Here is a 26,365-nt window from a genome sequence, read left to right as displayed (position 1 = left end):
AATGATCTCAATATGGCGGCAAGGTCAGGAAGTCACGTGACTTTGTCCTGTTAATGGGTCAAGGTAGCTCTTTTTTTAGAGTTGCCTCCCTTGTTACCAAGGTGATGCGATGCAGCGTTCTAGCACTAGACTGAAGTAAATTGCTATATGTGAGTTGGGTAAGTATATTAATCAAATGAAAATTTACTACTAAAATTTTCGAATATATAATATGTGTGTGTGTGTGTGATACTGAAACTTGGTTAAACTGTTTTGTAATTACATACCTAGATCGCACAAGACGTTTGCTTGATGGCATCCTTTATTCCATCTCTTCAACAGGCGCAACAGACGTTCTTGTCTGAATACCAGCGCATCAGACAAGTACAATAGCATTCTTTCTTTATTTGGTGTTTACCATCGTTTTCAACCGTTCAAGGTTATATCGCGACGGAGGGAAGGGGGGTGATGGGATAGAGCCACTTGTCAATTGTTTCTTGTTCACAAAAGCACTGATCAAAAATTAGTACAATAGCACAAATGAAAACACTGACATGACTAGAACCATGCTGCCACTATTGAGAATACAGTGGTACCTGCCATAAGAGAACACCTCCCACAAAAGGACACCTTCGGTCATCCCTTTGTCTATTAACTGGGCAAAAATAACCTGTCATAAAAGGCCAAGTACGATGTTGAGAAACTTTTGGACATTCCAAAGGGTGGCTGTTCATCAAAGGTACCACTCTGCTCAAACAACTTCAAATAAGAAAGAAGTCGCGTGTAGCGAAATTAATACATTTAGTCAATCTGACAAACCCACAGAATGATACTGAACACACTGCATTTCACAAAGACAATGCTTTGCCAATGGCCGCGACCCAGACTGAAAGCGCTGACATATTCACGTGGAAAACGTGATTGCTTAAAGTGACAAGTCAGTATAGCGCAGTAGCATACAAAGCGTCACAGGACAGCATGCTATTCTTTATTCTTTTTATTTTTCTGAGCTTGTTTTTTTTTTATCCTAACATAACATATCTATGTTTTTTGAATCAGGAAATGATACAAAAATAAGATGAAATCATTTTTGGATTGATACTACAATTTTAGTTTTAATTAGAATTTTGAGACTTTTAAGGCAATGCGTGGCACTAAAATTAAACTTGGAGAATACACAGAATAACCAAGTTTTTCGAATAGTTATTGAAGTGACTTATAAAAATGAATGAAAAAATTGTGAAAATGAATGGCCACAGATTGCCGTTGCTATGGAAACAGCCGCCATATTGGATTTCTAGGAAATGGTTTTACAGCGACTTTATACATAAAAAATGCATGATATTTGGCACAAAGATACACACAAGACTTTATTTACAATCATATAGAGCGATTTTTTGACAAAAGACAACAGTTGAATTTATAATAATTTTTGTAATAAGGATTAACGATTTTTTAACCTTATATTCATTAATCCTTATTTAAAAAATTAATACAAATTCAACTGAAGTCTTTTGTCAAAAAATCGTTCTATATGATTGTAGATAAAAGCCTTGTGTACCTTTCTGCCAAATATTACACATTTCTGATGTATAATGTTGCTGTAAAACCGTTTCCTAGAAATCCAATATGGCGCTGTTTATGTCAGTTTCTATAACGACGGCAATCTATGTCCTTTAGTTTTCGCAATTTTTTTCATTTCTTTATATAAGTCACTTCAATAACTACCCAGAAAACTAAGTTACTCCATGTATTTTCTAAGTTTTATTTTGGTCAATTTAGTGCTGCTCATTGCCTTAATGACCAAACTCATTAATCAATGTTTAAAGGCACAGTAAGCCTCCCGTAAACCATCACAGATACTGTCAGGCTTTTACACACAGTACAAACAACCCTTCCATTTGAACGCTCACCAAATGGGAACATCCTAGGTGCCCTATGTAAAGAGCGAGCAATTTCCAAAGAATTTATTTTTGCGTGGTTTATCTTACCCCTGAGCCATCGTGAACCCGTGTGATCCAGTTTCCCTTTTTCACAATGCAGTCGTCAGTTTGTAATTTGAATGCGGCTCGCTGTGAGCTTATCTGCAATAGCACGTTATTATGTATCTCTGACTTTTCACAAAACAAACAAATGTGGTTCATAAGAACTCTAGCGATGGCTTTTGACTGCCTATAAACCGCCGTCTGCAACGAAAACCATGAACTTGCGTGACCCTGCTTCCGGGCTTTTCTTTTTTCAAACTTTCAAAACTTCGAATTGTACTGATCGTCTTGATGAAACAAGAAGGGCAAAGCCCATACGACTCACATGCTTACATAGCAATGACATCATACACTAAGAACTGCTTTACACATTTTTCCTACCAAAATACATGTGACCTTGACCCAAGGTCAAGGTCATCCAAGGTCATGCAACACAAAGCTGTTAATTCAAGACATAGGAAGTACAATGGTGCTTATTGGCTCTTTCTACCATGAGATATGGTCACTTTTAGTGGTTCACTACCTTATTTTGGTCACATTTCATAAGGGTCAAAGTGACCTTGACCTTGATCATATGTGACCAAATGTGTCTCATGATGAAAGCATAACATGTGCCCCACATAATTTTTAAGTTTGAAACAGTTATCTTCCATAGTTCAGGGTCAAGGTCACTTCAAAATATGTATACAATCCAACTTTGAAGAGCTCCTGTGACCTTGACCTTGAAGCAAGGTAAACCAAACTGGTATCAAAAGATGGGGCTTACTTTGCCCTATATATCATATATAGGTGAGGTATTGAATCTCAAAAACTTCAGAGAAAATGGGGAAAATGTGAAAAATAGCTGTTTTTTAGGCAACATTTATGGCCCCTGCGACCTTGACCTTGAAGCAAGGTCAAGATGCTATGTATGTTTTTGGGGGCCTTGTCATCATACACCATCTTGCCAAATTTGGTACTGATAGACTGAATAGCGTCCAAGAAATATCCAACGTTAAAGTTTTCCGGACGGACGTCCGGACGGACGGACGGACGGACGGACGGACGACTCGGGTGAGTACATAGACTCACTTTTGCTTCGCATGTGAGTCAAAAATCATTCTTTTATGATTTAAGAATGTTTGTGTAACAAGCTGTCAATTTATTATTTAGATTATAGAAGTTAGGTCTAGCGCCAAAACGCACCACGGTCCGATTCATTCTGATAATCATCGCTCCACGGCTATCGCCAGTTGAAGGGAAGTAACTCATTTTTGACCTGAGTTCAGAACGGGTCCGATTGTGATGGAGACAATCCGAAAAATTAATTCTTTGAAAATTGCTCGCTCTTTACGTAGGGCATTTAGGATGTTCCCGTTCGGTGAGTGTTCAAATGGAAGGGTGTTTGTACTGTGTGTAAAAGCCTGACAGTATCTGTGATGGTTTACCGGGAGGCTTACTGTGCCTTTAAGCTTCAAAGCTGAAATGCAATCCCATAGTCCAGGCTTTGTCGAATATTGCTTGACCAGAATTTCAATCAATTTGATAGAAAAATGAGGGTGTGACAGTGCCGCCTCAACTTTCACAAACAGCCGGATATGACATCATCAAAGACATTTGTCGAAAAAATAAAAAAGACATCTGGTGATATTATTCTCAGGAATTCTCATGTAAAGTTTCATGCAGATGGGTCTAGTAGTTTTCTGGGAATCGCTTTACACACACCCACACACACATGCAAGCACCCTTGTCTCGATTCCCAGTCTATGATAAAACATTTAGTCAAAACTTGACTAAACGTAAAAACACATAGAAACACAAGGACTGCACATGGTCATACACCTGAGCACCTGAAAATTGTCCAGTGGTAGAGATGTATACCACTCCATTTCTTTCCACCAGGCAATATTGCAGGGCCGCTGTCAGCAGGAGTGGTGTGCATGAGAAAGTGCCGAACTGGGTGGGATCCAAGGGATAGGTCATATTGGTTGAAACTGAGATTTGTTTGATGTTTCAACCAATCTGACCCAGTGCTTGGGTCAAACGCAGTTGGACAATTTCTCATGCATACCATCCCGGTGCTGCACTCTTAGCATACGATCACCGTCACTATCCTGAAGGTGTTGAGAAATCATACTTCACACGATGCTGGTGATTCTTAATGTTTAAACTCACAGCAATCAGTTCAGCGAAATGTGATCAGATTTATAAGTTTCCACACGTTCACCACACAATGGTCACTGAGTGTTAGCAGCGGGATCGTGGTCTCTGTATGTCTTGCTCATGATGAAAAAGTCTCTGAGCAGCTTGAAGACGGTGTAGAAATTGCAGAAAAGCATGAGTGCCAGACACAGCACATGGCTCCACTGAATACTCTGCGCCAGTCGGAAAAACTGATAGAAGACCAGGATTCCTGCTAGACCCAGTAGCCAGCTCATCACGTGTAGTGGTTGGTGGAACAAAAACTGAAACGTACAAAAAATATAATTTTATGAGTGTTAAATGGAAAATTTCAATAATAAATTTTCATTTGATTAATATACTTACCCAATTCTCATAAATGCATTGACTTCAATCTCACATGCTAGATGTCGAAAAACTACTCAAATTACCTGCTCTTGCAAGGGTGGTAACCAAGCTAAAAAGAGACACCATAGCCGTCGCTATGCCCTGTCCCACCTGGTTACCCATAACCCACCGCGCACCACGTGAGCGCCAGCATCCGGAATAATCATTCGAGACTTCTCAAAAACCCGTAGGAAATTAAGTAGCGGGGATGGATGGGAGGGTATTAACTATCTTTCTTTCTTTATTTGGTGTTTAACGTCGTTTTCAACCACGAAGGTTATATCGCGACGGGGAAAGAGGGGGAGATGGGATAGAGCCACTTGTCAATTGTTTCTTGTTCACAAAAGCACTAATCAAAAATTTGCTCCAGGGGCTTGCAACGTAGTACAATGTATTACCTTACTGGGAGAATGCAAGTTTCCAGTACAAAGGATTTAACATTTCTTACATACTGCTTGACTAAAATCTTTACAAAAATTGACTATATTCTATACAAGAAACACTTAACAAGGGTAAAAAGAGAAACAGAATCCGTTAGTCGCCTCTTACGACATGCTGGGGAGCATCGGATAAATTCTTCCCCCTAACCCGCGGGGGGTATGTAAGTGATCAGGACAGTAAGATTAACGATAGAACCACCAAGAAATCATATTTTCAGCAGGGGGCACTCTATTTTTCAAGTCTTGATTGTGATTATTTTTGTAACAAAAGATATTGAACCAAAAAAAGGCTAAGAATTCTTCAAAATTGAGTTGCACCTCGAGGCCGATGTCTGTTCTTTAATCGTAGGTCAGTTTGTAAGATCAAAAACATCGCAAAAGACATATTCGAACTGCCAAACTGCACAAGGTGAAAGTGTGTTATTTTGTCTCCCTGTTTTGGGGACTACCGATTTTCCGCGAGATTACCTTCTCTTAGCTTGGTTATGTCTATACAGTGGAACCCCTCACAACGACCCCCCTCTCTAACGACTACCCCGCCCCAACGACCCTTTTTTTTAACCGATGTGTTTCCTTATAGTTGTCACCAGTGTAGCGACCACACCGCTCTAACGTCTAAGGACCGACCTAACAGCTTGTGTAACGACTTGTCAGACAAAGCCAAGACTCTCAGACTGATCACTGACTACCCTAAGCTCTGACAACTGATCCTTGGAAATTGTTTGGAAGAGTACACCTCTCTATTTCTCTCCAATGCTCTTCCTGCTGACATGCAGTGACACCGGACACCCCACTGAGTTTAGCCAGCTACCCCCCCCCCCTCTCTCTCTCTCTCTCTCCCTCCCCCCAGCCATGTACTATTTGGTGCTGTGGCCAGAGAGGTGTCACCAGCTAATTGAGGCCAGCTGCACTGTTCACTCAGAGCAAAACTAGTTGACTGTGTCTAACTTTTGACAAAGCAATACAACTGTTCCCCTGTTTTTCGCTCCTTAACCACTGTTATTCCCTTTTAGAGAGAGAGACCCGTTCACTGATGCTTGTCCCATGCCTAGCTACCGATGCCCAGCCCTGGTTCTTCTTCTTCAAAGAAGTTGTAACCTAAATTTTGAATGCCTTTAGACATCGTTAGTTTCAGATCCAGGGTTGGTTGTTTTTACGCAATATCGGCTGATATTAAATTACATATTCTTACACAACTCACATAGATAGCAATAACTTCGTTTGGTTGCTAAGACATTGAAGCACTCTTACATGGTAACATGGGGAGATAACTCTAAAACAAAAACCACCTGCCATATAAGGCATGATCCGTGGTAGTTATCTCCCCTACCGGTGCCCGCGCATGCGCAGGCCGTATACCGGTAATACTCATTCCTTTTTCTTCAACGCACGGAGCAAGACGTGCTGTAGTACTCTGGCTTTGATCTAAAGCTATTGGTCTTCACGGCGGTGACTGACCATCGAATCTTGGTAACGCTGTTGTTGGTTCATCTCTACTTCAAGTATTGGGTGAGAGCTTTCATTTTTATTACCGAGACGCGTTTGTTTTAACTTTTGGAGTGTGTTGCAACTTGTATTTTGGTTCAGTTTTGTCATACAAAATGGCGGACTATCCTTAAGATTTAGAGAGTGAGTGAAAACTCGGAGTTCGACCAGCCAGGCTTGCTCTCCCAGTTCTCAGTCAGGCAATGCAACCAATATAAAGTTAAGGTAGCTACTACCACTGCGTCTCGTACTCAGAAATTTTCACTGAGCGATAACGTTTCTGTTTACGTTTTCAACCCGGCGAATGATGAATTGTGTTACGGTTTCGATTGACAAACCTACCTCGTCTGTTGCGGCTTCTTTCAATAAAGTTCAAGCGCCTAGCGCTGTTTTAGCTTTGACTAAAGCCGATTTGCTGGCGATTTTATCGTCTTTTTAAACAGAGGTGCATGTTTTGATCTCGTCGGAAAGGGCAAATAGCCTCGCGTGCTGCTCTGCCCCTTCCTTCGGGTGTTGTAAATGTTCATTCGCTTGTGCGGGTTCGTTTCGAACCGACTGCGACGGTCACGTCCGCTGGCGTGGTCGCAGATCCAACGACGGTGTTGGATATGTCGGACTCATCTTTAGACAAGTTTTTGTCTGAGTCTAGGACATCAGCACTTTCGGGTGTTCTTGGCGAAGTACGCAAACCTTTGACGTCGGTTTCCGTCTCGGCGGAATTGCACACTGACAGTAAGGGTTTTTCCACAGACCAACCTGGCTCCGTTTTCACGGTCCTGGGCATGGGATGTGAAGGGCATGCGTCTGCTGGTTCCACTCCCTCAATTCCAGTCGGGGCGGCTGCTGGCAGACAGGTTACAGGATCTTCCGGTTCCAATTTATTGGGGCTGGTCGATGCTCATGCTAGTCAGTCCTCTGCTGGTTCCGCCCCCTCAATCTCAGTCGGGGTGGCTTCCGGTGGCAGGAGAGGATCCTCTGCTGGTTCCGCCCCCTCAATTCCAGTCGGGGCGGCTTCCGGTGGCAGGAGAGGTTTGACTTCCGCCGTTAGCACTTCGCTGCTGGCGGGAGTCATTCATCAGCCTGTGGCTTCCGGTTCCGCTGTTGCGGCTTCCGCTAGCCTTTCTCAGGCTACATCCGCTTCCTTTCCCAGCCTTTCCGCTGGCATTGGACAGCCGGATGGTGGTTCAATCCACGAGTTTCCGGTTTCCGGAAATTTTTCACAACCGTTTCCGGTTTCGGCTCAAGTTGCCTTACCGGATGCCGGTTCCGCTGGACATCCCTCAGATGATCGCTATGATGCTTCTGTTGGGGATGAACAGGATATGGAGGAAGAAGCATCAGATGCAGATGAGGAAGCTTCTCGCCGACTTCCGGCTAAGCTACATCATTTGTTGGCTTTGGCAGCAGAGGTTACTGCACACTGCTTCACGGAAGGGGTGTTTGCGGCAACCACTTCCGCTGCTCCTCCTCCATCAGCTTTTGCTGATTTCGTTTCTTATCAGAAACGGGCTGAGAACTTCAAGTTTTTAGAGTCACCTGATGTGGCTTATCAACTTGCTAAAGTTTATCTGAGCGATGTTCCTCTTCCGCTGCTATCGGCTCATGGGGACGCTCCTGCAAGAGGCTCAGCCCTGGCTTGCTGCTCTTGGTCGTGTGGCTCATCATTCTGTGACCACCAACCGGAAGCTTTGTCTAGCTAGCACTGGCAGACCTTTGTTGTCTTCCTTTGCCATGCCATTAGCCAAGATGGCTTCGGCGGCTATCGCTTCCGGTAGCAGGATGGTTTTGCCTTCCGCCGTTAACACTTTGGTGTTGGCAGTCGGCAATCATCAGTCTTTGGCTTCCGGTTCCGCTTTTGCGGCTTCCTCTGCCTTTCCACGAGCTGCATCCGCTTCCTCTCCCAGATTTGTGGCTGGCACAAGGCAGGTGGATGGTACATCCGTTCGCGGAGTTCTGGCTTCCGGAAATTTGTTTTCCCCAACCTTTCCGGTTTCGGCAAATGTTGCCTTGCCAGGATTGGTTTCCGGTTCTCATCCTTTTAACAATCGTTGGGATTTCACTGAACAGGAAGCTGCCATCGTTTTGGCACTAGCAGCAGAGGTTAATATGCACTGTTTCCCGGAGGGGTTAGCAGTAGCATAGTTATCTGCGTTACTTCACCATCAGCTTTGGCTGATTTTGCTCCTTCTCAGGAACAATCTGCGAACTTTAAGTTTTAGAGTCTTTCGTGGCTTTTTCAACTTATAAAAGTTTTCTCACACGATGTTTTGCCCCACTTCTGCCTTTTACGGCATCATATGGGGAAGGCTCCTGCTTCAGGTTTGCTGTGGCTTGCGTCACATTCAGCTGTTTTGAGCCTTATTGCAGGAAATTTTCGAACTTTAAGTTCTGAGATCCTCCCTCGGGGGCATTTGAACTTGTGGAAGTGTTTTCAAATGTTTTTCCTTTGCCTCCACTTCCTTGTGGGCAGCGAGGCGGCGTTGCTTTCGCTTGCGTCACCCGCGCAAGTAATGCATCACTCGCTGAGCGCTATCCGTAGGCCTCGGTTACACCAAGCCTAAGAACTTTGCGTATTCTTTTCTTCTTAATACGGAACCGCTACCGGCTACACCGGGCTTGACGATCATTCATCTTTATGTTCATAGCAAGGAGAAACTGTCTTTTTCAAGATCATGATCTCCTGGCTGTGAAAGATTGTGGCCGCACTTCTTTCTTTTATCGTCTTTGAACAAGTCTTTGAATTGTTCTTTTCCTTGTGCGGTTACGTACTCACGGGATGCCTTTGTGTCTGTTGGGACACATTTACAAAGGATCTAACTTTGCTGTTTACCGGAGAGAAGTCCTCGGCCGACAGTATTGTTCTGTCGGTGAAATTTTATTCTCTTCCTTGCCTGAGGGTTCTCTTCGAATCCTCTTCTGTGCACGCAGACTCTTCTCTAACAAAGAGAAACTCACAGCAAAATAAAAGCCCACGGCAGGCCTGGCTTTTCTTATCTAGAAAAGCACTAATCTGGCTGTTCTCAGCTTTGCCTTTTACCTTCTCAGCATGGCGTTTTGCCAAATACCCATCACTTTATCCCCTCGGGGCGATTCAGAGGTCGGGTTTGTTTATCTTCTTCCCGGCATGGCGCTTTGCCAAATACCCACCGCAATTTAGCGTCGGGTTCAATGGGAAAACAATAGCATGTTATTCTTACTATTGACAGTTCTGTCAACTGGAGTCTTAGTGCTTGTCATCACTCTGCTTTCAGCCTTTGTGTGCTACCACAGCGGCTGGAGGGGGATTAGGTTCTTTCTTGGGTCACTTACAAAGATCGTGCCGATGTTTACTCCCTCCTTTGGTACACAAAATAGATCGTAAGTGGCTACTTTTATGTTGATTCTAAGCAATCAAACAAAGAGCTGGATCATGTTAGTGTCTTTTCTCGACTGGTTCTCAGACACAACCAATATTTGGATTCTCACACCATTGCTCATGCAAGGTTTTTTCCATTGATTCTCTTTCCATCAGCGAAGCAGTTTTTCTGTTTCCTGTGGAATTGTTTCCCCTTGTCAGGGGAGAACATGTGTTAATTCAATCAGGCAACACCTCAGTGGCCTTTTTATCTTAATAAGCAAAAAGGGGGGGGGGGGGCATCTCGCTTCCCATCGCTGCCACATCGAGCATGCGAGATTTTGATGTGGTGTTTCCACCACGAGATCTTATTAGCAGCGAAGTACCTTTTTGAGAGGTTTTATGTCTTGGCAGACTCTCTAAGTCAGTCTAACATGTATGTCCACACGGACTGGACTCTATCTCTTTACGCGCTTCTACTCCTTCTGGTGAATTTGGAGAGGCCGCTGATAGAAGTTTTTTGCCTCTCGGTACTATCTCCTTCTGCTAAATGTTCGTCTCACCGTTCCCGGATATACTCTCGATTTTACTCGGAGCGGCCTGTCGGTCGCACATTATGGGCCCATTTTTCATTGGTTGTCAGCCCTTAAGACCCTTAAAGCTGGCAAGAGGGCGCTGTTTTTTACACTCGATCCACACGGGTGTCTGCTGTACGGGAATCATTGAGACGCTCAGGGGCTTCTGCCTCAACTCTGGATTTGGTCTAGAGATCCCATAAGGGTTCAGCGGCTTAGTTTCCATGTCACATTGTCTGACTTGGAACAAATGGCGTAATATTAACGGAAAGAACTCCATTTCTCTCCGTTCATTGCAGGTGGCGAACCACCTATTCGGGCTTTCTGAATTTTCCCCACGTCTCTGTTTTAAGACGTTACGCGTTATCAGTTGCACTGAAACAGCTAGGTCGCAAAATTTTTTCACTTGGGCTCGTTATAGCCATCGTGGCTAAAGGAGCCTCCCTTTGGCTAGCTGAAAACAAATCTCCAGTCCCGACTTGGGATTTGCTCCTAGTTTTCGAGCTTTTGAGATCGGATTGTTTAATCCTTGACAAAATTAGCCTTATTAATCTAAACACGAGAAGCGGTCATACTTACTCTAGTAGCTTCTGAGAGAAGCGGGAGTATAGGTGCATTTTCTATCTGGTTTTGCTATAGTCATCTCTTTGGAGAAAGACTGATCTATAGTGCTTAGGTTTGATTCAAATTTCTGGCGAATAATCAGAAACCTGAGGAACCAGCTCTGATAATACAATTCAATCCACGTGCAATAGTTTGGCTCTGTTAGAGCCATATTAGTCTATTGAACATTTCGAGTTTTAAATATATTTCTAACTCGCACTGATCGGTTTAGATCATCAGAACAAAGGCTTTTGTTTATTTCCATCAACTCTTGTAGAGGCAATGACTTAGCGAAGTCAACCTTAGCTAGATGGTCTGCCACATTGATTAGGCATACCTACAGTGGTGGCAGGAAAAGGGGGGGGGGGGGGGCAGTCAGTCCTTCCTCTTCAGGCAGCACGGACTCAAGAAGTCAGAGTGTGGGCCTCTTCTTTACCTGTTCTCAAGTCTTAGAGACTTACATAAGTCTTGAATGTAGCTCATTGAACGTGCAAGAACGTAGTCCTGAGCTTCTATCTGCGGGATATTTTAAGTACCCGCTTTTATAGTACACATCTACTAGACATCAGAAGATGCCTTTTTATATGTTTTCCTACGGGACATATCTGGTTCCCGGCAGTACAGAGCTTTCGGTCCGTCAGCTATTGTAGCTGCAGGATAGATACTGGCAAGATGTTAATTTGTGAGTAAATTTTACCCACCACCTAGATTAGCAATCTGCTATCTATGTGAGTTGCGTAAGAATATGTAATTTAATATAAAATTTCAAAAATAAATTTTCATTTAATTAATATACTTACCAACTCACATATCGAATTCCCTCCCAGCCATCCCCGCAATTTGTATAAAGGGATATGGGTTTCAGAACGGAATGAGTATTACCGGTATACGGCCTGCGCATGCGCGGGCACCGGTAGGGGAGATAACTACCACGGATCATGCCTTATATGGCAGGTGGTTTTTGTTTTAGAGTTATCTCCCCATGTTACCATGTAAGAGTGCTTCAATGTCTTAGCAACCAAACGAAGTTATTGCTATCTATGTGAGTTGGTAAGTATATTAATTAAATGAAAATTTATTTTTGAAATTTTATATTATATTAATTGTGCAATTGATGTAGCCAGGCATTCTCTCTCTCTCTCTCTCTGTCTCTCTCTTCATCTTATTTGTATAAAATATAATTAAAGATTATCAAGATAAGTGTTGAAGCTATCACTTGTTCGCCATGTTTTGCTATCGGAATGTGTATTGATTATCATTTCAAGAACGTGTCCATAAGCAATCTGCTTGTTAACGTTCTTAATGTTGTTATTGTTTGAAACGTGTGGTTGAGAAATTGAATAAAACACGCTTAAACCAACACAACTGAAGGGTTCACAGATTAGGTAACCGACTCACTGGTCAAGAGTATCTTGTCAATGAAAGAGGTTACACACAGATAGCGATGCTGAGAACGGTGGCCAATTTTTCACTCTCTTTCTCGGAGGGCCTTCATCATTGCAGGGACTGCTGTGAAGAATGCTTGCTCAGAAACTAACTCTTTTTGCATTGAAACATGCACCAGAACTGGTGGACACCATCGACAATGTCAAACATGAAATCGAAGCAGTTTGCTTGAGGAAACGGTCGTCAGCAACTCAAACTTCTCTGGGTTTTTTTTTATAAGAAAATCTGAGGTGACTTTCTTTGTGGTCCCCTGACCCCGCCCCCTCCCTCTGTAAGGACCCCCCTCCATAAGGACCGATTTTTGTCAACATTTTCAAGGTCGCTAGAGAGGGGTTCCACTGTATTGAGACCATTAACTGTGTGAATGTGGCCAGGATGAACTGACTCTGTAGCACATTCTTCAAGTGTGCCCTTTCCTTGCGCCCCCATACTGGCCAGAGATCACAGCTCCAGATGTAAAACTGTGGGGAACTGTGGAAGACCTGCGCTGTACTTGCCAGTTCATAACATCAGCAGGCCTAAGACTATAAGTGACACAACCGTCGAACTGAGAAGAAAAAGAAGACGTAGACTGTTAACTAATTTTTGCTACTTGATGATGATAAAGAGAACTTACGTAAAATCTGGCGTGCATGCTGTTCCCTGGTTCGGCAGTGACGTTGACACCGTCGGCTTTGAACAACCCTCTCACATGTTTGACCAGCGCCCCCTGGGGCCACACCTGAAGCTCTGACCACCTGCACACACAACCTCATTTGTTAGAATGTGTGAGTGTGTTTGTGTTTGTGCATTGAAAGTGTGTGTGTGCGTGTGTGTGTGCGTGTGTGTGTGTGTGTGTGTGTGTGTGTGTGTGTAATGACTGTGTGCGAGCGCAGTCTTTTGCTATGTTTACAATTATTCTCCTTGCAAGTTCAAAGGACAGGTTGGAAGATTAGGCTAAGCCTAAAAGCTTTTGTAATTAAGTTCTGAGTTCTGGTAGGTTTGAAGTTTGACAATAAGACTTTCTGTTCCAAATACTGTCCTGCCTGTGTAGACGATCATTTTCACAGCTACATATTTGTCCAGACTTTTTATGTGGAATAAGAGCATCTTTTCACTTGAACACATTCCAAAATTCAATAGCATGGCTGCATTTTGAGAGAGCTTTTTGCTAAATTAATATTGCTACATGCAGCAGATTCAAATAGGTGGCATTTCAAAACGTTATTGAAAAATCCTCTTCTCCAAAGACTGAAAAGAAAGAGAGAATGACAGATCTTGATTGAACAATTGAGGAACAAAATATACAAACTTCACTAAATTAATTGTGACAGTGTGCACTTTTAGTGTACAAACAGACGATTTCTGCCCCATAGCAGACGACATGAACCTCACTACAGATTGGTGTACGTTTCAGCGGCGGCCATGTTTTGTGACGTCATGACCTATCTATTTTTGATTTGATTGAGTTGAATGTGCTATTTTATGCAATTTAAGCCTATATATTGCTTTTAGATGATAATAATGGGTGGAAATAGACATTATGTTGCTGTATGTTCGTGCTGAGGTACTTTTTAGCAGTACTACTTGTCTCCAAAAACCCCCGAAAACCCCAAAAACCTCCGAAACCCCCCGAAAACCTCATCAGAAATAAGAAAACTCGTCCTTAGATCGTGTTTTCTTACATAATTGTTTGCAATCCTGACTTATATTTGCAACTGTCACAGTTCATGGCTTTATTTTTGTGTTTGTGCGAGGATTTACGAAGGAGCGTAAGCACTAATCACATGACTTTCAGTGCTCTCTGAAATCTTAGCGCCAGTAGGTGAAGTTTGGAATCCCCTATTATCTCCATACTTGCAACTTTTCCATAAACCTAACTTAGTGCACTCCATTTCTAATCCCCTTGAGTCACTTTTTGAGTTAAAGTGCATAAATTAAAAATTTTAGTAATAAATTTTCATTTGATTAATATACTTACCCAACTCACATATAGCAATTAACCCTGGTTCAGTGCTGGTATCGCTGTACGCGTCCCCTTGGTAACAAGAAAGACGCCTCTAAAAAAGAGTGACCGAGACCCGTAAGGGTGTCTAGGCCAGCCCGGAAACGAGGCTGCCTTCCGTATGCGCGCGCATACTCCGCCATATGCATCATTCTAAAACGAAGCCCAACTCACTTCTTTTTTAGACATATATAACCCCACAGCGGGGAGGCGGGAGGGAATAAACGATGTGAGTTGGGTAAGTATATTAATCAAATGAAAATTTATTACTAAAATTTTTAATTAAATTACATATCTTACCCAACTCACATATAGCAGATTGCTACTAAAGGTTGGAGGGCACTTTACCCAAAAAGGAATCGAGATTTTGTCCTGCCTCTACCCGAGCAGGTAACCCAGAAACGCATCCTGTCTCAAGGCATAGAAATCCCTGAGAAAGACATCAATGAAGAACATTTCAAGAAAGCCAGTAAGCCGACTCAAGAACTTCCGCCAGGAGATTAAAATGAAGATCAACTAGAGTGGAAGCCCAATCTTTTGCCTCATGAGGCCTGGCTGTAGTAAAGGGCAAGACTGCCCTGACATTCCCTGCCTGACTCTGCCACCAGCCAAGAGCTTGCCTAGCTATGGTGGAGACCCACTTGGCTAACGAGACTTTCGACATAACTCTAAACCGTACCATGATGAATGAGATAAAAAGAAGTTTCTGAGTCTCCAAACGAGTGTGCACAGCCCGAAACAGAAATCTGCTGAGGGCTCTAACAGGACAAAAATGTACATCAGGATCTCCAAGAGCAATAAACTTGCTCAAGAGAGGAAAGTTGAGTCCGCGCCACCCGAAGAGAGAGGACTGACTGCTCCCCCCCCCCCTTTTAATTCCTTGCCAACACTTGAAGGCATGCCTAAACAATGTGGCAGTCTATAAAGCTAAGGTTGACTTAAGTAAGTCATTACCTCCACCAAAGTCGATAGAAAAACTTTCTATCCTTAACCAGTGTTTAACGTCGTTTCTAACCGTTCAGGGTTAAAGAGCGACGGAGTTGAAAGATAAGAACAAGAGCTGTTAGAATCAATAATCTGAAAAGATCCATGCAAGCTAGAAAAATCATTGAACTCGAAATGATCAAAAGGCTAAATATGGCTCTGGAGGAGCCAGAATATTGCTAAAAGGTTTAAAATGTGAACGAAGCTGGATTCTCCAAATTCTGCTTACTTGCCAGAAAATTTGAAGGAACCCTAAGAACCATAGATCAGTCTTTCTCCAAAAAGCTGTCCATAGCAAACCTAGCCAGAAAAAACCTTCTGCATAGAACACAGAAACTCTGAACCAAATCCAGAGTTGAGGCAGAAGCCCCTAAGTATCTCAAGTGTACCCTTACAGCAGACATTCAGGTAATTCCAATGTGAGAAAGCAAAGATGCCTTCTTGCCAGCCTAAAGAGGTCTGGAAACCAAGATTGCAAAGACCCGTACTGTGCGACCAACAGGTCGCCCAAACTGACTCAAAAAGAGCCCTGTGAAAGCGAGGGTATGGAGCCCAAACCCAAAGTGGATAACAGCCAGCCTGAAGCTTTTCGTTTGGAAACGAAAAACAGCCAAGACCTGCCCTGCGCTTTCCTTTTACCGTGAGATTCTCTTAGTCAGAGAACCCGCGTGCCTAGAAGCGGGCTCAAAAAGAGACCTTTCAAACAAGAAAGAGATTAACCTCTAGCCAACAGAATAATACTTAAAGGGCAGAGGCTTACTCTCAGGTAAAAAACGGCAAAGTAAAATCTTTGTATTTGAGTCCTGTCGGACCACAAAGATAACCTGTTAAACGTAACCGCCCAAGCGAGAGACTAAAAGCAAGTTTTGTTCAAACGAGCCAATCATAAAGAAAAGATGCCGCAATCTACCAGAGCTAGGAGACCTTGATCTAACAGACAGTATCTCCTTGCTATCGCCATCACCAAACCCGAGGGCGGTTCCATAGAACGAAAAACAAGAGAACCTAAGTCCTTAAGCTTGGAGTTAACCGAAGCCTACAGAAAGCGCTCCGCGAGTGACACGGTACTTGAGCGTAAGAAACAAGCTAAAGCACCACCACCACCACAGGTAAATAGTCGTGCGTTGCCCACAAAGGTAGTGGTGACAAAGAAGACTCGCTTGCGAAAACTTCCGCAAGAACAAGATGACCCCGCCAGAGGATCTAAGAACTTAACACTCGAAGATTCTCCTCAGAAAGCTCAAACCAACTGCAGACGACACATCCCTGTCAGGTCTCATCCTGAAGAACGACGAATCGGCGTACAGACACGCAGTGGAGGAGCTGGTGCAGTGGTGCGACGACAACTTCCTGGAGCTCAACGTGAGCAAGACGAAGGAACTCATCATGGACTTCCGACGAACCAAGTCCGCCACCGACCCCATCATCATCAAGGGCGAACCAGTCGAGATGGTGGATACCTACAAGTATCTGGGCACCATCATCGACAACCAGCTCGACTGGTCGCCAAACGTGGACGCCGTGTGCAAGCGGGCAAACCAGAGGCTCTTCTTCCTGAGGAAGCTGCGGCAGTTCCACGTCGACCCACAGATCCTCCACCTCTTCTACCAGGCGACTATTCAGAGTGTCGTCTCCTTCAACCAGCTCTGCTACCACAGCAGTGCAAAGAAAGGCGACATGGAAAGGTTGGAGAAGATTGTGAAGAGAGCAGGCTCCATCATTGGCTCTGAGCTTCAGCCTCTCAGCACTCGATTCCCGAGTGTGGCGCTGAAGAAGCTGAGCATGATCCGCTCTGACGACCGCCACCCTCTGCACCAGGCGCTCGCATCGTGCGAGCCCACGCGTGAGTCATCACGCCGTTTGAGGTGCTGGCGGGCCAGGACGAACCGGATGAGGGACTCGTTCCTCCCGATGGCTGTACGACTCTACAACCAGTCCCTGTGAATGTGACAGTATGCTAGATAGACTTGAGTGCTGTAAAATTTGACTGTGAGGACTATGGGTGATGTGAACTGTGACTGCGGAAGGACAATGAGTGCTGTGAACTGTGACTTGGAGGACTATGGGTGATGTGTAGTAGGTGTGAGCGATGGTAGAGTAGAGGACGTGTGTTTGGCGGGGGGGGGGGGGGGGGGGGGTAAGAGTGAAATGTTGACGTCTGTTTACTTTGTATGATGGGGGGGGGGGGGAGGTTATGATGTAATGTAATGTATGATGATGTACTATGTGTTGATTGCGTATGTATGGGGGTTATGATGTAATGTATATGTATGATGATGTATTCTGTGTCGATTGTGAATGTATGGTGGGGTGGGGGGGTATGATGTAATTTAATGTACGATGATATATTTGGTGTTTGATAGTGTATGATTGTTTGTTAGTTGTAATGTTTGTGCGTGTGTTATAATGCAATATGTTATGATGTAATGTGTGATGATGTATTCGGTGTTTGATAGTGGATGTATGCTTGTTAGTTGTAGATCTAGTACGATGTTTGAGGCTGTAATGTTTGTGCGGGTGTCATATGTAGCCGTACGAGGGTTCCAGTGTGTGAGTTGTGCATGGCCGGGCGCTAGAGTGCTGCATGAATGAGTAAGTGCATGTGGAGTTGTATGGCTGGGTGAATTGTGGGTTGCGTACGTCCGAGGGGCACATGTAGCCTGTGTGTCTGAAGTAGTGGGTATGTGTGCGTAAGGGTGTGTTGATATTGAACTTCAGTTGTTGCTTTGTAAATGTCTATGTATCAGTGTATTATGTCTTGCCACACACATGCCAAATTTCCTTGTATTGATGAGGACAATAAAATTTCTTGTATCTTGTATCTTGTATCTTGTAAATGCCGCGAACCGCGACACAGCTGAAGTAAGAGCCTCCCCATTTCCTCCTCTTGTTCCAGCATCACAACGAACATCGAAATGATGAGAACCAGTCACCCCTCCCGATAAGGCAAAAACTTGCCAACAATCGGAAAAGTTTTGAAAAGTTTCAAACGTCAAAACACCATGCCAGATCTCCATCCACCTGACTCACGCCAGCTGGAAGACTGGAAGAGAAAGTGAAAACAGCCTGTAAAAAAGGCAAAGGAACCGCAGAAACGGAACCAGAAGCCAAAAGCTGAAAAGTGCCGACTACCAACACCACAGTGTTAACAGTAGAAGGATATCCCGTCCTGTACCCAGAAGTCACAGCCGCAAAAGCGAAAGCGCAACAGGCCGTGGATAAGTAAACATCAGGACCAACCGGTTGCACAGAAACACACCGGACGATCCCGTTGTACCTCGAACCATTTCAGCTGCGAGCGCCACTGCACTTGCTAACTTGAAACAGAACCTAAAATCAGTGCTTTACAGAAAAACAGGAGCACCTTAATCTGAACAGCCTTCATGCACCTCCGTGCAATCCGGAAGCTGACTCCATGCTAGACTTAAATCTCCAACAAAGAATCAGCCCTACTGCTCGCTTCCTGCCCCCCTGCTCGGTATCAAAGGTAGGAAAGTGACCCCCAGAGAGACTCGCATGGTCAACCCAAGAATCACCCAGCCCACCAACTTCCTGCCCCCAGGGCGGAAGCTTACGTTGCCTAGGGCTCTTAGCCGCTGCTGAACGTGCGCCAGAAAGCGGAAGAACAGACACGGTTTCAACACTTCACCGCACAAAGCTTGCTACCTCCTGCGAACGTACACCACTTTCACCGGAGAACCCGGCTACACGCGGCCCTTTGCCAACTCCAGGGCAATGGACAACGATTCCCGGAAGCTGAAGTGAACATCCTGTTCCTCCGAACTTCCGGAAGTCATCAAACCGGAAAAAGGTGGAGGAAGTAAAGCTTTGCTCTCAACCACCCCCTCCAGTCAAAACTTAAATGCCGTTTTCCGCCGCCCACGTCACTGCGCTGGACAACCTGAACGGCAAGTTAAGCTGGGTGTCGTCCATCCCCGTGAACGCACCCTCATATGGAAGTATCTTCGTTATCCTCCCCTTCATGCTCGCAATCGCAATCGGGAAGGTGACCCCCGCCTTTCGCGGTCCACCAACTTCCATAATACTTAAATGCCATTTTCCGTCGCCCACGTCACTGCGCTGGACAACTTGAACGGCAAGTTAAGCTGGGTGTCGTCCATCCCCGTGGACGCACCCTCATAAGAAGGTATCCTCGTTACCCTTTCCTTCATGCTCGCAATCGCAATCAGGAAGGTGACCCCCGCCTTTCGCGGTCCACCAACCTTCACAAAACTTAAATGCCGTTTTCCGCCGCCCACGCCACTGCGCTGGACAACTTGAACGGCAAGTAAGCTGGGTGTCGTCCATCCCCGTGGACGCACCCTCAAATGGAAGTATCCTCGTTATCCTTTCCTTCATGCTCGCAGTCGCAATCAGGAAGGTGACCCCCGCCTTTCGCGGTCCACCAACTTCCACAAAACTTAAATGCCGTTTTCCGCTGCCCGCGTCACGGCGTTTGGACAACTTGAACGGCAAGTAAGCTGGATGTCGTCCACCACCGTGGACGCACCCCTTCCTGCCCCCTGGGCGGAAGCAGATGCCTTTCAACCTGGCCACAGTCTACTGACGAGGCGGGAAGCATAGGAACATCTGTTCGCTTGTCAGGGCCCTTAGCACCCACTGACACCCCGACTAAGCGGTGGATATCAGCCAGTGGTTCAGAGCTTTCGCCTGGGCTTTGACCAGAGGCTACTTTCTCAAGACAACGCTCTACACTTTGGCTGGAGAACCCAGCTACTCATGTAGTCCACATACCTTGTGAGGAAGACGGAACACCTAAAGGTGAACCAACAGACGCCGGAGACCGTGAACTCCCCACATAAGGTCACAGCAGGGGACGAACGACCACTGTCCAGAGACGAACACACAGCAACCCCGGCCGGGAGAGCACGTAGTTCTGCCTTTGATGACGAAGTGCCAGCTGCCAAAGCAGAAACCTGTGAACTTAAAGTCAAAAGCAAAGAGGCCACGTCTACGGACGCAAGCCCAATAACAACATGTTTAACACCGAGCCCGGACTAATCCATAGGCTTAAAACAAAGGTGGCCACTGCACCCGGTGTTCACAGGCGGTCACCCATCCAAGAACTAACCGGGCCCGACGTTGCTTAACTTCGATGAAAGGACGAGAACCGGTGCTTTCAACGTGGAGTGGCCGTTGGCCGGCAAAATGGGGGTTCCGGAATAGTCACCAGTGTAGTAAACAAACTGGAAGCGGACTTGTCTACCGGCTTAGCGGGTAAAACAATCAACACATCAAAAGATTTTAGCAAGAGAATCTACAACAGAAACGGACATAGACCGGATTGTTTAGACTTCCTAAAAGCTTTCTAAGGAGAAAAGGGCACAGCAGCTACCTATTAAGAAGCTGCCCTCTTCTTAGCATTGTCAGCCATGACGGAAAAACGACTCACGAAAAAATTTCTGAGAAAAATCGCAAGTCCAAAATACGGCCAACAAAACTGCCAAAATCAAGCAAAATACAAGGAACGACCTCACCTCAACATAGTTGTGAAGTCCAGATGACACGAAGAGACCAAGAGGAACGAAACAAAGTCAAAAAGACTAAGTAACAACGGCTGAAACAGCCAGAGCGTACATAAAATGCGACCAGTCCCACTGACGCTGAGGTTTTAGAATGATGCATATGGCGGAGTATGCGCGCGCATACGGAAGGCAGCCTCGTTTCCGGGCTGGCCTAGACACCCTTACGGGTCTCGGTCACTCTTTTTTAGAGGCGTCTTTCTTGTTACCAAGGGGACGCGTACAGCGATACCAGCACTGAACCAGGGTTAATTGCTATATGTGAGTTGGGTAAGATATGTAATTTAATAAATGTTCAGACTAGAGTAAGTCAAAGTTTTCATCAGTTTGACTTGTGTTTCTCTGTTAAGATTTTAGTCATTAAGTTGCCTTTTACTGCCAGCCCTCACCGCTGGCTAGCACCGTCTGTCCTTTTTAGGACAATGCGAAAAGAGAGCAGAATGCATCAGTCTCTCCTGCCAGTACAATAACCTCTCCACAACAAGCCCTATGTAGTGCCTCCATCGCAAGGCCCCAGGCTAGACTACAAAGACTCGGAGGAGGTTGGCCCCTAGACGTGCGGCATGCGGGCCCACCGGTGTGTGGAAACGCCCAGGTGCCCACGAACCAACCTCCAGCTATGGGTCAAATAGCCGGGCAGGATAGGCTCGTCAACCCTGGCAGGCAGCTATCCTAAGAGAAGACCACTCTGAATTCAAAACGAGGGTAGAGGAGGCTCATCATCCATGGAAGGAAACTCGTCTAGGAGAAGGAAAACTCCGAAATGAAACCCACGCAGTCCCTCGAAGACGGAACGGCACTGGCCTTTTTTTAGGCGGGGAGCAGACCGGGTGCCTACGCTACCCTCGACAAATGGTTGTGTCATCAACGAATCAACGTGATGGTGTCGTCTTCATGGGTCGCAGCCAGGTGAAGACGGTGCCGGGCCCTCAGCCTCAAAGGGGCCCACCCAATGCGACTGGCGACTCCCACCCATCTGACGTGGCCGGGGATGGGCGGAGTAGAGCTACCGGCTACCAGATCAAAGTCACCAGATCAAAGTCACTGCCAGAATACAAGTATGGAAAGGTCAGAGGTTTTTCTTGAAATTGGGTGAATGGTATTTGGTGCAGGAAGTGATTGAGTTTAGCAATCATTATTTAGCTGGTTCTCGATTGTTAATCGGTCATTAATTCTGAGTAATTAATCATAATTACTTTTTGGTCTGGACTCTAAAAGTTATATTTTATAACATGATTTAAAAGTATTTTTCACACTGGTTTTGTAGCTGCAAACCGATTTTAAATGTATGCATTTTTCGTAAAGTTGTCAGCTGTCAAAGATTCTAAAGAAACACAAATTTGGCTGGCATACGATGCTACAGGGCCTTTTTGGGCAGACGAGAGGGGCGCGTTCTGTGCAGTCCGCGCGAACAGCATATAAGCATCCTGGGTACCACTGCTAAGTTTTCAGTCCATTGTTCCACTTCGCTGACTTCTCGCGACTTTAGACTAGCCTTGATTTCATAGTATTGTGATTAGACCCAGGAAAAAGAGGCATAATTGTGCCCGCTCAGTTGACTTATAGGAAAAGAGGATTTGATCCCAATGTAGATCGGTTTGAATTGTGCCTGTGTTGATGTTGACAAAGAAGGGTTGAGATCACTGCCATTGCATGCTAGTTCTACATGGGGTTTGAAATAAAACAATGAACCCCGTCACCCAGTCTGTTCGAGTTAGAGAGTGAGAGAGAACCTCCCCACATAATATAACAGAGAAAGAATGAGAAAACAATGAGAGGGGGATATAGAGCTGGACAGGGTAAGAAACAGGGAGACAGAGAGAGACAAATAAGACTTTATTATCTCAACAGACACATTTGCTTATGGTGTGTATAATGACAACAAACATAAAACATGACATGGAATAACATAAAAAACGCTGGCGCTGGACCCGAGTACTCTTCAGACTGGCTCGCTCCCCCAGTATGAAAGTTTTTGTCTTGCGCACGTGGATTTAAAAAAAAAAAAAAAAATTATTTATTTTACACAATTAAAAAAATTATTGGAGTAAAATAAAACATTAAAACGTTCATAATAAACAAAAGTAAACAAGAATTAAAAAAAAAAAAAAAAATAGACCACCCATGCCGGGAATCAAACCCGGATCACTTGGATTTAAAAAAAAACAAAAAAAAACATTATTTATTTATTTTACACAATTAAAAAAATTATTAGAGTGAAATAAAACATTAAAACGTTCATAATAAACAATAGTAAACAAGAATTAAAAAAAAAAAAAATAAATAAAAATAGACCGCCCATGCCGGGAATCGAACCCGGATCTCTTTGGCCATAGTCGGAAACGCTTTCCTCCAAGCCAACATATCTGACAATCGCCAGTGAACTCAAATGCCGATAGTCCTCGCGCAGTGGTACACGCACGCAAAGCACGCAAAGCCTGGTGTGGTGTCGCTGGCTGGGCGGTTTATCAGCCGAACGGCTGTTCTATTCCACCGCGAATCGCGCCCGCCGTTAAGAGTGGCTTTTGTGATTTATTTCGCATTTAGGTCCCAGGTAACATTATGAAGTTTTAATACGATCAATCGGACCTATTATCAAGTTAGTGTATCAACTTTTGAACGAACTGCGCCCAGTAGTTTCCCAGCAATAGGCTGTTAAGTCGAGACAGACACACACACAGACACACAATTAAAGTCTGTTGGACCCTAGTACTGCGTATTCGGGGATAAAACATTGAGAAGAGAGAGAGAGAGAGAGTCTGTCTGGAGTCTGGATGGTTTATTGATTGGGCCTTGGGCCCATTTCAATTCGGGGTGTACACATTTTCATCATTCATACTTCATGAAAAATAATCATTGTAATATTAATCATACTAAAATAAATCATCATCATCGTAATGACAGTCGACATGACGACTGTGGAAACAGGCATTTACAACAGCAAAACGTTTGGAAAAGGACAGTAAGCATCAGCACAAAATCCAGTCTCTGTCGCACTTGACTCATGTCTCTCTGTCCTCTTTCCGTCCATCCATCCATCCATCCATCCATCCATCCATCCATCCATCCATCCAGCCATCCATCCATCCTTCTATCCATCTCGTGTCCCTCTGTCCTCCATCCATCTAATCAACCGTCTGACTGTCCAACCATTCATCCGTCATCCATCTATTCATCCCTCCATCTATCCCCTCACATGCCCTTTCACACGCAAATCTGCAAGCAGTTATATGCATAATCGTTACATCTCTGATACATAGCATCACATTAACGTTTTGCAAAAAAGACAAAACTTTATTACTGTTTTTTAAGCAATCGACAGAAAGCAGCAAAAATAGCATACACATAGAACAAGATCGTGCAATATCTCATATTCACTGTCCCCACTCACTGCGTATTTTAAACGCGTTCATGATGAAGGTTGCAAGTCTAAGTAATATTGATCTGTTTGGTGTCGCTAGAAGTAGCGCCAGTTTAAAGCTTGATGGGCGGTTGTAATATTTTGCAGGTATGTAGTACTCGCGAATACCAGCATATTTTGGACATTTCAAAACAAAGTGAATTTCATCTTCGGTCTCGTTTGCGCAGAATGGACACAAGTAATCTTCAGCAGTTGACGACCGAGTGTGTCGGAATCGGTGTACTTTGAGTGGCGAGACACCAAGTCTTAACCTAATCAGGCAGTTTCTTGCTTTGACGTGCTTCAGGTCATTTAAGTATGAAGACATAGATAAGGCTGACTTGAAAGTGCTATAGAAAAGGAATCGTTCTTTACTTTGTACTGTTTCTATCCACTCTTGCTTGTATAATGTGACTAGTCTGTTCTTGAATTCCGCTATGAACGCATTTTCATTTCCAACGCCTTGTTGAATCCAAACTTGGTCAAAGCCGTATTTGTACAGCACATAGCAAACTGATGACGCCCATGTTCTTTTATTTTGTTCGTGTAAATAAAGCAGCATTTTATAAGCTTTTTGTGGCAATCGATGACTAGGCATTTTCAGGAGAGAGAGAGAGAGAGAGAGAGAGAGAGAGAGAGAGAGAGAGAGAGAGAGAGAGAGAGAGAGAGAGAGATCAAATCAAATCAAATCAAATCAAATTTTATTTTACGAGGGTTGTGGCATAAGCAATGTAAACGAGCTTCTTTTCAACCAGCCCTCGCCCAGAGAGGGACTATTCTAATCTTAAATACATATATATATATATATATACACAAACGTAAAACAATTACAAAAGATAAGCATGACAGTAAAAAAAAAAGAAAAAAGAAAAAAAGGCAGAAAAACTATTCACTATACACGTTGTAGGCTATACATACATTCTTGCGTTATGAAACACTGATGCTTTTAGATGGACAGATATGATCAATATGAAAATAATCAGAACGGAGTCTTCCATCACTGTGACTTTTCGTAATTTGACATTAAATGTAATGAGAGGTGTTTTTTGAAAGTATTGAGACTTGTTGGGACTCGAACTGATTCCGGGAGAGAATTCCACAAAACGCTGCCAGAATAAGCTAAACTTGATTTAAAGAGATCTATCCGCGGAATGGGGACGTTGAATTTTCGGCTTGGTTTGGCTTTAAATTTTGTTATGAAAGCACGTGGTGCATGGCCGGAAAGGATTTTGTGAAGGAGCACACCTTTATTTGATTTAAATCTTTCTTTTAAGGGCAAAATCTTAAGTTTTTTATAATCGTCAAAAACAAGACTGGATTGTTTTAAGAGAACTGATTTTAGTGCTCGTCTGTGTAGACTATACAGTGGTTTTAAAATATTTGCACTGGCTGAGTGCCAGATGGTCGAACAATAATCCGTGATGGTTTGTATGTATGCATTATAAAACAAGAAATTCCTTCGAGGTAGGAAAAACACCCCTGTTGGTCAAAGGGAAATAACCATTCTCACTGCACCCATTCTCACTGCCACCAACTGAGAAGGTTATTTCCCTTTGACCATGAATATGTTTCTCTCTAAGTCCTTGTAGAATCTTAATCCACCAATAACTCCCTAACCGTGTGTTTGACTGGTCCCAATTTTTGTAAGGACCGTCTCAGGAATGTATAGAACCTGTTCACCAAGTTTGGTGACGATCGGTCCGTTCATTCTTGAGATCTATATGCGAACACAAACACACAAACACCCAAACACACAAACACATCGAGCGAAACCTATACACACCCCTATACCGGGGGTGTAATAATAACCTTGAGTGTGGATCAAGAAAGTGTTTTATTCTGTTCAACAAATATATTTTCCTCGACATGGTTTTACACAACGATCTAACATGATGGGTCCAAGATAAATTATTATCGATATTTACTCCCAAGACTTTGTGATCTCCTACTTCCGCTATTGCATCGTTGCCAATTAATAAGGAATGAGGATTATTCTTGATGTTTTGTCTTTTTTGCCTTGTTGTATTTAACATGTATTTGGTCTTTTGGGGGTGAAGACT

At 44.1% G+C, this 26,365-nt stretch overlaps 1 protein-coding gene and 1 pseudogene across 2 annotated transcripts in view; both read right to left on the bottom strand.

Annotated features, from left to right (window-relative positions):
• Positions 1 to 283: 283 nt before the first annotated feature.
• LOC138962450 (transmembrane protein 39A-like) overlaps positions 284 to 26,365 on the bottom strand; it is a 37,811-nt gene continuing 11,729 nt past the window's right edge. For both annotated transcript variants that reach the window (XM_070334262.1, XM_070334263.1), the window contains 2 exons: positions 13,011 to 13,131; positions 284 to 4,408 (listed from right to left, as the gene is read on the bottom strand). In XM_070334262.1, coding sequence (XP_070190363.1) covers positions 4,181 to 4,408; positions 13,011 to 13,131 — 349 coding nt within the window. In that variant the 3' untranslated portion in view covers positions 284 to 4,180. The remainder of the gene's footprint in view (positions 4,409 to 13,010; positions 13,132 to 26,365) is intronic.
• On the bottom strand, positions 20,406 to 20,524 carry LOC138963349 (5S ribosomal RNA; annotated as a pseudogene).

This window comes from Littorina saxatilis, linkage group LG3 (assembly GCF_037325665.1).
Source record: "Littorina saxatilis isolate snail1 linkage group LG3, US_GU_Lsax_2.0, whole genome shotgun sequence".
Lineage (NCBI taxonomy): Eukaryota > Metazoa > Mollusca > Gastropoda > Littorinimorpha > Littorinidae > Littorina > Littorina saxatilis.
This window is presented reverse-complemented; position numbering and strand designations above follow the sequence as displayed.